Here is a 12,318-nt window from a genome sequence, read left to right as displayed (position 1 = left end):
CATCATCATCATCATCATCATCATCATCATCATCATCGTCATCGTCATCGTCATCATCATAATAATAATAATACAGACGTTCCCCAACTTGCGAACGAGATTCATTCCGAACGGTCGTTCGTAAAGTGAATTCGTTCGTAAGTTGATTCAGTGCTATATTTTGTATGGAATGTATCCTTATGGCTTATATAAGTAGGTTTAAAGTTCATGTAAGTATGTTTAAAGGACAACCGACGTCACTTTTTTGTTTCCTAACTGAGATCAGACAAACGTTTTATAGCATCTAAAATACCCAAAACACGCAGTATGATATTTTTTGTCAAATGCAAAACACCAATAAAAATGACTTCAAGTGTCCAAAATCGGAGAAAAAATTGCGCTGCGAAATGGGCATTTTCAGAAAGTCCCGCCCCCAGTTTGTGACGTCACGCCAAGACGTCTTGCATTGCTGGAGAATCAAAACAATGGCTTCAGATTCGGATAATATGCTTTCTTGTTACACATCCAGTGATGAATATGATTCAAATAGTTCTGAAGAGGAAAGCATGCATGTTTGCAATCGATTAAAGAATTTATTCCATGCCATTTTGAGGCAACATCGGGGAGAAAAGATCACCAGAAAAGAGGCACAAAATGGCGACCTCTTGCAGACATGACAGTGTATTGCGTTTCCACAGGCTGATAAATTCCTTATATGGAGCTTGGGCGCCCTCTTCTGGCGGCTTTCGGGTGCAACATAAGGTCTCCAGACCAAACAAGTACAGCAAAATACATTAATGTGATGGAAGGAATGCTACAATGCGACTTTTTTTTTCGGTCAGAGGCATTCCTTCAGTGACGTCACGTGCGGACTCGTCACCAACTCAAAAAACAAGACTTCCGGAATATTCAGCACGAGTCTTAAAAGGTAAAATATAGCTATATGCGGTGGAATCTTATTAAAATAAGCTCAGTAGAAGTCATTTGAAGCCATTTTACAAATTATGGACACAACTTGTCCGGAGACGTCGGTTGTCCTTTCAGACCTAAGTCAAAACAAAACAGTGCCAAAAAATGCACATGTATACAGTTTACAGTGAGAGGTGTTAGTGAGAAGAGGAAAAAAAAGGACAAATATTTGGCTTCAGTGGAGCCATGTTTGGGTTTCGTTCCTGTTGTCCAAAGTCCAGCGAAAAAACTGAAAATCCCTGGAAAACTATGCCAGCCGAAACCCATCACAGGTGTTCTCTGACCTTGGATTCTTTCACGTGCCTTTTATTTTGTTGACAAGGAAGTAAATTTGCCAGATGTCCTGCTGGCTAGCGTGTGCGTACATCTTTAAATATGCAAATGATTTCACATTTATCATCATCGCGGCTGGATAAATCTCACACTAAAGGATAATGAAATGAAATGAAAATGCTGCTTTTAAATATTGAACAGGTTTCATATTCATGACTGTCAGGGTGAATGTTTATAATAATAATAATCAAAAATAGAATCATACATTTCAGTTGTAAGCGCCTTTCAAAACTCTCAAGGTCACTTTACAGTCACTGGATCCCTTTTTCTGTGGGTGAGCAGCGGCAGCCACACGCGCCAGCGTTCACTCAACCCGGAATAACTCAAATAAATAAAAAGTGAGCTAGCTAGCCATTAGATACTTATTGGATAGCCAGCCAGCCATCCAGCAAGCTAATATATAGCTAATAGATAGCCCGCTAGCTAGCTAATAGATAACCAGCCAGCCAGATAGATAGCAAACAGAGAGCAAGCCAGCTAGCTAGATAGCTAATAGTAATACCGTACAATAGCTATCTGGCTGGCTTGCTAGCTATCTAGCTGGCTAGCTATTAGCTATCTATTGGCTTGCTAGCTAGCTTTCTATCTATTTGTCTTACTATTCTATTTGAGTTACTTCCGGGTTGAGTGAACGCTAGCGCGTGTGGCTGCCGCTGCTAACCCACAGAAAAAAAATGTGCTGTAACTGTAAAGTGACATTGAGAGTTTTGAAAGGCGCTTAAAAATGAAATGTATTCTTATTATTAATAGATAGCTACTAGATAGCCAGCTAACAAGCTAGCTAACAGACATCCAATTGATAGCCAGCCAGCCGGATAGATAGCTAATAGATAGCCATCCATTCGCTTGATTGCCAGTTGGATAGATAGCTGATAGCTAGCCAGATAGCTAGCTAGATAGCTAATAGATAGTCAGCTCGCTAATGTAAGCCGAATCCGCAGAAACAAAATATTTCAATCTACCAAGCAGATTGGGGGTGTGAGGAAGAAAATCACCCTTCATGGATGGATGGATAATAATATTAATAATACATTTCATAAAAAATAATAATAATAATAATAATAATAATAATAATAATAATAATAATAATAATAATAATAATAACACATTTCAATTATAAGCGCCTTTCAAAATTCTCAAGGACACTTTACAGTCACAGGATATTTTTTTCTGCGGGTGAGCAGTGGCAGCCTCATGCGCCAGCATTCACTCAACCCGGAAGTAACATAAAAACAACAACAATAATAATATATACAGTATATATATAAACAGGTAACATCCTTGTTACGACCAGTTTCCGTGATGACAAAAACGGTTGTAAGTCAAACGGTCGTAAGTCGAGATCCATTCAAAATGGCCGATGTGACATTTACACTACCAAATAGTATACAATGTCAATCTGTTGTTTTTATGCAACATTTTCTATATACCATTATTGAAATCGTACCGCGCCCAATGCACCAAAATACATCAACACCCGCATACACACACCCGTATGCCACCACAAAGAGCGAGTGTCTTTAAAATGGCAGTTTTGGTTTCGTCGCAGCGTTAATCGCCTCCGAATGAAATGGCAACATCTAAATAAAGAGTCTCTCAGAATAGGAACAGTTACCTCAGTGAGCCACGGGAAGGAGGACTGTTTAGCTAAAGGTTCCTAAGCTTGGGGTTCCTGTGGTGACGCATGTTAAATCGGGCCTAGCTTCCACGAGAGTAGCTAGCTAGTCCATGAGGCTTTCAACATCTGGATGCATTTAGGGACTCTGGTGTTCATTCTACGCAACATTCCAAGGCAGGGTCTGTTGTAATATGTCAAAGCTCCAGAACACCAACATTCGGCCTTTAAACTGCAACAAAAATACATTTCTACCAGGATATTATAATAATAATAATAATAATAATAATAATAATAATAATAATAATAATAATAATACATTTCATTTGTAAGCGCCTTTCAAAACCCTCAAGTTCACTTTACAGTCTTAGCATAAGTTTTTCTGCTGGTGAGCAGCGGCAGCCATACGCGCCAGTAGTCACTCTACCCGGAAGTAACAAGAACAGATAGAAAGCTGGCTAACCAGCTAGTAGATAGCAAACAGATAGCTAGCCACCTAGATAGCTATACAGCTGATAGCCAGCTATGTGCAAAAACTCCAAAAGTGATTTTATTGTAGTGATACCTCAGCTTACAAACTTAATTTGTTCCCAGAAAGAGTGTGTAAGGCGAAAAGTTCATCTGACAAACATTTATTTCCCATAAGAAACCATTAAAATCAGAATAATCCGTTCCCAGGTCCCCATAAAACACATTTTTTCTACTAAATAAGCCTTAAAACTATACAAAATATAATAATAATGATAATACATTTCATTTATAAGCGCCTATCAAAACCCTCAAGGTCACTTTACAGTCACAGGATAAGTTTTTCTGCGGGTGAGCAGCGGCAGCCATACACGGCAGCGTTCACTCAACCCGGAAGTAACTCAAATAGATAGAAAGCTATGTAGCTAATACATAGCTAATCGATAGTTAGACAGATAGCTAACTAGATAGCCAGCTAATAGCTAGCTAGCTAGCCAGCCAGCTAGCCGGTTAGCTAATAGATAGCAAATAGAAAGCAAATAGGTAGCAAATAGCATCACAAAGGCAGTTAAAAATAAATAAATAAAATGCGCCAGCGTTCACTCAACCCGGAATAACTCATAGATAGAAAGCTAGCTTGCTAATACATAGCTATATACCTTATTTTATGTATAATACATGTACTATTGTATTGTAATTAAAGAAATGAACTGGACAGTATAATAAAGTCATTTTATTTACCTTTGTGATGGTAGTTGTCAATGGATGGTAGCAATGGTCGACTTAGCATAATGGTATTTGGACAGCTAAGTCACACAAACGCACACGTCATTTGTGTTTTTCAATGATTTCCTTCTTCTTCTTGACCGTAATTTTCTTTTGTGTCCTCTTCGGCTTAACACTAGCCTGCGGTGGGGTCATTTTCTGTCCCATAATAGCAAAAGTACTCCACTCGATAACAAACCACGTCTGCACTTAAAGTGTGGAAAACTAGTCCGCCAGCCACCGTAGCGCTCCGTGTGGTTTAGTTTGTTTGCCGAAAACTAGTTTGTGTGCCACGATTATATTCTCGTGAATTTAATGTTTGTAAAATGAAAAATTTGTAAACTGAAGCGTTCGTAAGCACAGATATCACTGTATATATTTTTTGACAGTATTACTTGTCGTTTATGTCAACAGTGCCCTAATTCCCAAGCCCAAGAAGGTATATTGTCCTTGCTCTACAGGCTCCGTTTTTATCACCGCCACCATGCCAACAATTCCGACAACAAGCAGGAAGTAGATTAGCTCGGGCTGTCTTCGGCCATTGTGACCCGCGTATCAGGAACGTTGTGTTTTCAGGAGAAAGGTTGAAAACTTATCTGGTGGGCATTTTAAACAGTCTCCTGTTTTGGTGCCAGACTGGCTGGTAAAAAAAATATATATATATATAATCGAGGGCCACCGTGGCTTGGTTGGAAGCGTATACGGTCGAGTTTTCAAAGGATTGCCTGTTTGAATCCTTGATCTGATTGTCTGGAGTCAAATTGTCCTTGGGAAAGACCGTAATTTGGTCCTAGAAGCTTGTACAGTATGAAATGTTACATCCTATGTGATTATCGAATTATGTCATGGCCGGAAAGTTAGGCATCGGTTTTAAAATTGTCAGGAGTATACATTGACAAAAAAAGTAAATACAGTTCTTGAATCAAGTGCAGACACAGAGAACATTACCTCTAAAGTGATACCTTGGCTTATGAACTTAATTGGTTCCCAGACAGTGTGTAAGGCAAAAAGTGTGTATCCCAAAAATTAATTTCCCATAGGAAACCATTAAAATGAGAATAATCCATTCCCAGGTCACCATAAAACATAATTTTCTACTTTCTAATTTTCCTTACAACTACACAAAATATACCCTAATTTATGTATAATAGATGTGCTATGGTATTGTAATTAAAGAAATAAACTGTACTGGATAATAAAGTTGTTTTATTGACCTTTTTGATGGTCGTTGATGGCTTGATGGAATGGAGTGGTCGGTTTCATCAGCATTAAACACTTGATGAGGAACGTAGCCTTCTTCTTTCACCATCTTGTGGAATGATCCCTTGTAGGTGCTTTCTCTGCCATAATTTTACCTTGTTCCTCATCAATTGTGTTCTGTTGAGCTGGGTTGATAGCTTTTTGCATCAAGTGTACAGATGGCTTATTTGTGGAGCCTGATTGATGGGAATTTTAACCTTGCAGTTTACACTCTGCCTTTGAACTATCAAAGTTGAAACAAGTCCAAATTTTACTGTTTTCTATCCATTTTATAACTCTCTCTCTCTTTCGTCTGCCTGTCTCTTTAATGTTTAACCCCCCCGCCCCCTCACTCACTACATTGTTCTTGACCAATCACGTGGCTTTAACCAAAGACCGGGGGGCGGTGAATAGAGGACAAAAACAATCGGCTGCCATTTTCTTTTTAGGAGAACGGGCTCGATCGCGAACGACACATCACTCATTGTGGCAGGTCCGTGTGTATCCTGAAAAATAGTTTGTATGCCAAGGTAAAATTTTCATAAATTTAACGTTCATAAACCAAAAAGTTCGTAAACCAAGGGGTTCGTAAACCGAGGTATCAGTGTACGTACGAAATTGTTCTGAACTGGAAAATGCTGTAAGTACAAGTGTGTTTTTCATGTAAATGCCTTAATCCGTTTCAAACCCGCCCAAAATTCAAACACAAATGTTTAAAATCACATAAAACTGCTTCAGAATATATAACAAATAAATCTTACAATTCGAAAGCTTGAAAACAGCGCGAAAAGTCAAAGGGAGCACTTTTCCAGGTACAGGTCAGCATGGATGACCACACCCACCTCCCAACCAGGTCTTCCTCGTCAGCGTTCTGTGTTCAGACTCTTTTCAAGCTTTTCCAGCGTTTCGGTCGCGGCTTGCAGCTTCAGCTTCAACTGCCTTGTCCGCAACCCGTTGCGGTGCTGGGCATCCAGAAGACCTGCCGCATGAGTCCGCAGGAGATTTTCTTGCTCCACCTCCTGGCGCTCCAGTTCCTGCATAACGGCGCAGTGCTTGACTGAGAGCTCCTCCAGCTCTTCCTCCAGGACCTTGAGGTGAGCATCACTGGCCTCACGCTGGGCCTTGTCCTCGTTGTGCTTCTCCAGCTGTTTGTGAAGCTCCTCCAGTTTCTTCTTGTCCTGCTGGAGGTTCTCCTGCGGGCACGACGGTTGCTTCTGGATGGAGGACAGCTGCCGCACCACACCCTGGCACATCAGCGTGGTGAGCTGCTTCTCCAGGAGAGAAATCTCCTCCATGTGCGCTTGGTAGAACTCCCAGCTTCGCTTTAGCGCGTCGCGGAAGGCGCCGTCGTGCTCTTTCTTCAAAGACTCCAGACGGATTTGCATTTGGGTGTCCAGGATGTTGATCTCGGCTTCGAGCTTTTTCTCGGACTCCTCGAACATCGGGAGGATCATGGCGTTGTGCTTGGCCTCCAGTTCCACCGTCCTCCAGTCGTGTGGGACCATGATGTCCACCAACTTGGAGGCGTGATCGAACTTCAGCTGTTCGATGTGGTTTTGGCTGTAGAGCTCTTTTTCACTCAGGTCTACCTGCAAGCTCCGGATCTCGTTTAGCGCCCCTTGCTCCATCTCAAAGCGCTTGTTATCGCTGATGGTTGAGAAGCTGGCCCCGTCTAACTTCAATTGTGAAACATTGGTGTGGCACTCCGACTCCAGGTGCCGGACTTTCTGTTGGTACTTGGTCACCTTCATCCGGTGGCGCATCTTGGCCTCGTCGCGCACGATGCTGCCTTCGCGGAGCTTGTCTTTCACGTCCTGGAGCTTCTGCTTGGAGATCTCCCAGAAGGCCTTGACCTGGTCCCGCATGAGATGGAAATTCTTCTTCTCGTCTTGGATGCGGGTCAGCTCCGCGGTAATCTTCGTGACGCGTTCCGTCAGCTGCTCCTCCGTCATTTCAGTCAGCGGCGTGTTTTCATTCACTTCCGGCATCTTCTTTTTGCCTTTGCCTTTGCCTTTTCCTTTCCCTTTGCTGGCCATCTTGGACAACGTGAACAAACTCAACACACACACAAATAAATTTACCAGGTGTATTTTGGGGACCTGATTGCAGTCCGGTGACTTTGTGAAGTTAAACAGTTGCGTAATATCGGTGACTTTGTAACGACGACTGTCACCAAGTCGTGATGTCATCTTTGCCAATGAGGTGTTCTTTGAAGAGAAGGCTGATTCAAGATGACACAACAAGACACTTCAAACATCATACGTGACATCTTCAGGACGTGTAACAGTACCATTTACAATATGTCTCAGAGTACAAGAGGAAACACAAGTGGTGATACATACATTTTTGGGGAGTACAGAACATTTGGTGAACGCCAAGCGGTCGGTTAGCAAGCAGTTAGCATTATCACCTCACTCTCCAGATCTGTGCTTTGAATTTCAGAACATGCACATTCTCCTCGTGTTAGTACAGTAAAGTCTCGTTATATCGATATTCAAGGGAGTCCGAAAAAATATCGATATAACCGGGACTATCGATATATCCGACCCTGTTTGCATGTAATTTTCTCCGTGCGTGCATAGAAATAGTATCGATATAACCGGGACTATCGATATATCCGATATCTATATAACGAGACTTTACTGTATTTTCCGCCTGAAAGGGGCAATTGAGGTGTACGGCTCCATCTTGGATTTTGTGGCAGCCATTATTTTCCCGAGCCGTTTGATTTTCACGTCAACCCTAGCGAAACAGGATAGTGTTTTCTAACATCAGTAAATGTCAGCAAGTGACAAGCCAAACGAAAAAGATAGAAAAATCTTTTTCCACGTATCTTTGTTTGAAAAACTTTTTGTCAAGGAATCGAATGTAGAATGTCAACATTCACGCGGCTAGCCATAATAAGCAGACAAAACTATCAGACCATGTTGGTGTCATTGAAATACAGTGATACGTTGGTTTACGAACCCCTTGGCTTTCGAACGTTTCGGTTTACGAATGTTAAATTTATGAAAATTTTACCTTGGCATACGAACTATTTTTCGGGATACACATGGAGAAAATGGCAGTCGGCTTGTTTTGGTCCTCTATCCCCTGCCCCCAGTCGTCGGTTAAAGCCATGTGATTGGTCAAGAACGCAGCATTGAGGGGAGGTGGTTTAAACATTAAAGAGACAGGCAGACGACAGAGAGTGACAAAATGGATAGAAAACAGTGAAATTTGGACTTGTTTCAACTTTGATAGATCAAAGGCAGAATGTAGACTGCAAGGTTAAATTTCCCATCAATCAGACTGCACAAATAACACGCACGAGCCATCTGTAAACGCAAGCCATCTGTACACTTGATGCAAAAAGCTATCAACCCAGCGAAGCAGAACACAATTGATGAGGAACTAGGTAAAATTATCGCAGAGAAAGCACCTACAAGGGATCATTCCTCAAGATGGTGAAAGAAGAAAGCTACGTTCCTCATCAAGTGTTTAATGCTGATGAAACCGGACACTCCATTCCATCAAGCCATCAACGATCATCAAAAAGGTCAATAAAATGACTATTATACAGTACAGTTTATTTCTTTAATTATAATACCATATTACATTTATTATACATAAAATAAGGTATATTTTGTGTACTTTTAAGGCTTAGAAAATTAGAAAGTAGAAAATTATGTTTTATGGGTACCTGGGAACGGATTATTCTCATTTTAATGGTTTCCTATGGAAAATTATTTTTTGGGATACACACTTTTCACCTTAGACACTCCAATTAAGTTCGTAAGCCAAGGTAGCACTGTAAATCAATAAAAAAACAGTGATGATATTGATAATGATATTTTAACGGCATGTGAACTCTGTGTTCAGCTTAAAAAAAAAAAGTTCCACCAAGCAAAAAAATAAGATTTTGTTGTAACTTAAAACTTGCAGTGGGGGACGCTTGAAAAAGGATTAAGTGTCTCCGAGCCGGGTTGTCTGTTTCCACCGAACACAACAGATTAGCGCATTCCGGGCCGTCATTGATACATCTGAAAAGAATTATTATTTTTTTTTTTTCAGGATTGTCTTTTTCGGATGTTGACGTAAGCATTTTTTTTTTCAAGGATGGACGTTTTTTATTCTCGTTTGAGTTCCAGTAATGGATATTTCACGTGGTCACCACTGCTGGATTAGCTTTCTTCCGCCTTTGAGTAGGAACTGCAGTCCATATAATTCCAGGATAACCCGCAACTGTGTCCTCATATGTTTGATCAAACCACAAATGCTTATTTATGACGTAGCTATGCTAACGCCACTTGATAAGGTGTTGTTTTGTTCGGAATGGTTTGAGGCGGTCGTAAGTCGGATGTTACATGTAGTTGAATGGTTCTCAGTACATCATGTGTATGCTAGCTTTCTAGCTGGCTACCTCGATAGCTATCTATTTGCTATCTATTTTGTGTCCATTAGCTATCTGGCTATCTATCTATTAGCTAGCGAGCTATATATTAGCTATCTACCGAGCTAGCTATCTGGCTGGCTATCTATTATTACCGTCTTGAGGGATCGCATGGCTGGAGGAATCCGCCATGAGAAGAAAAGCGATGTGGAACAGTCGCAGCTCGGAATTGAAGCGGATTGACGTGGGGAGATGGGAGACAATCTCTTTTGGTCAACGGATGCTACGGCTAGCTTAGGGTTTGCTTTCAACATTTAGTTTGTAGCAGATGTGCACACTTCACCATGACGTTGTAATCCACTGGTGAAACGGATTCTTCGAGTCTCTCCTTTTTCAGTGCGCTTTGGATTGAATGACACATTAATTGATTTATTTGCCGCTGTTTAATTATTTGCTATCCATTTGCAATCTATTAGCTATTTAGCTGGCTAGCTAGCTAGCTACGTAGCTAGCTACAGTGTCTAACTTCTGTGACTGTAAAGTGAACTTGAGAGTTTTGAAAGGCCCTTATAAATTAAATTAAATGTGTATTGTTATTATTAGCTATCTATTAGCTAGCTAGCTAACTTTCTCTCTATTTGAGTTATTCCGGGTTGAGTGAACGCAGGTGCATGTGGCTGCCGCTGCTCACCCACAGAGAAAAATGATCCTGACTGTAAAGTGATCTTGAGTTTTGAAAGGCGCTTAGAAATCAAATGTTTTATTATTATTATTATTATTAGTAGTAGTAGTAGTAGTAGTAGTAGTAGTAGTAGTAGTAGTAGTAGTAGTAGTATTATTAGTAGCAGTAGTCGTAGTATTATTATTATAAACATAGTAGAAGCAAGACAAATTAAGATACACACGACCACACTTGCTAGCTAGCAAACAACCTAGCTTGCTAGCTATCTAGCTATTAAATAACCTAGCTCGCGAGGTAGCAAATAACCTGGCTCGCTATCTAGCGAGGTAGCAAATAACCTAATTTGCTAGCCTTCTAGCAAATAACCTAACTTGCTAGCTAGCTAGCGAGCTAACTACTGTATCTTATTTGAGCTGGCTAGCATTCTGTTGTCCCTGACTTACTGACTTGCGTTGATGTGACACTAGTCGTGGCAGACCTAGCACAGAATGTAGTTGCAGTTTGAGCCATCTGTGTTACATACGCCACGAGCAGCGTAATTTTTGCGGTAGTGTAAAATGTGTTTGAGGTTTATAACTAAAGACATGAACAGGAACATGGTTTTAAACTAGGGGAGGGGGTCCTTGTACCCGAGGAAATATAAATCAATCTTTTGACAGGTTCCTCGTGGATAACATTTGATTTCAATCAGATTGTGAAATTTGGTAGACATTTCTAAAATGAGTCGACATACCAAAAACGTGTGGCTGCCACTGCTCACCCACAAAAAAAAAACTTATCCTGTGACTGAAAAGTGACCATGAGAGTTTTGAAAGGCGCTTATAAATGAAATGTATTATTATTATTATTATTATCACAGATCCATGACAGGACGTTAGCCATTCATGCTACGTCGGCACTTTTAACTCATTCATTGGCATTCACGAATATATTCGGGAATTGAAAGTATGACGTAGAACGCCATTCCCGAATTTGTTCGGGTTTTGTTTTTTTCTTGCTAGGGTGCCGATAAAGCTCTGGCCAGGTATTTGGCAATGTTTTTCCCCTTCAGTTGCTGTTAAAGCGCTATCCAAACCAATATGAATGTATTGCATTGTATTTTGGACAGATGCCCTCATTTCAAGCTCATATAACTCTAGACTAATATCATTTAGGAATTAACTCATTTTTTTCTGATGAAAGAAGAGAGTCTACGGTTTCTTACGCTGCATTGAATGTTTTATGTCGTCCTAAAACTCAATATTCTGTGGGTCCTGGAATTCGAGTGACAATGACAAAAACAAAAGCCACTTTTACTTGTCAACATGAAATTTGGGAGGCGTGTCTATCATGAATAGACTAGTAAAAAGTCTGAAGGAGACTTTCCCAAAAACATAGAAACCCATCCATTTTTTATTATTTTTTTTTTTGAAGCGGCCATTTTTTGACTGAAAAGGCCATAATCAGCAGGCAAAATCTGATTTCCTCAGTAACATAAAATTTGGTCAGCCCATTTATCATGAATAGACCCACAAAAAGTCATACAAAGCAATGCCTGATGACACAGGAAGTATTTGGTTCACTTAACCGTGTGTGTGTGTGTGTGTGTGTGTGTGTGTGTGTGTGTGTGTGTGTGTGTGTGTGTGTGTGTGTGTGTGTGTGTGTGTGTGTGTATGTTTGGTTCACTTAACCGTGTGTGTGTGTGTGTGTGTGTGTGTGTGTATATTTGGTTCACTTAACCGTGTGTGTGTGTGTGTGTGTGTGTGTGTGTGTGTGTGTGTGTGTGTGTGTATGTGTGTGTGTGTGTGTGTGTGTGTGTGTGTGTGTGTGTATGTGTGTGTGTATATTTGGTTCACTTAACCGTGTGTGTGTGTGTGTGTGTGTGTGTGTGTGTGTGTGTGTGTGTGTGTGTGTGTG

General features: G+C 40.7%; 1 protein-coding gene across 1 annotated transcript; it reads right to left on the bottom strand.

The window, feature by feature from the left end:
* Positions 1–4,933: 4,933 nt before the first annotated feature.
* Positions 4,934–11,848, bottom strand: LOC148893290 (dynein regulatory complex subunit 4-like). The gene has a single exon (XM_089005132.1). The coding sequence runs from the start codon at positions 7,555–7,557 to the stop codon at positions 6,232–6,234; it is 1,326 nt and encodes a 441-aa protein (XP_088861258.1). The 5' UTR covers positions 7,558–11,848; the 3' UTR covers positions 4,934–6,231.
* Positions 11,849–12,318: the final 470 nt, after the last annotated feature.

Source organism: Hippocampus bargibanti, linkage group LG09 (genome assembly GCF_051943395.1).
Source record: "Hippocampus bargibanti isolate YZ-2025 linkage group LG09, ASM5194339v1, whole genome shotgun sequence".
In the NCBI taxonomy this organism is placed as follows: Eukaryota; Metazoa; Chordata; class Actinopteri; order Syngnathiformes; family Syngnathidae; genus Hippocampus; species Hippocampus bargibanti.
This window is presented reverse-complemented; position numbering and strand designations above follow the sequence as displayed.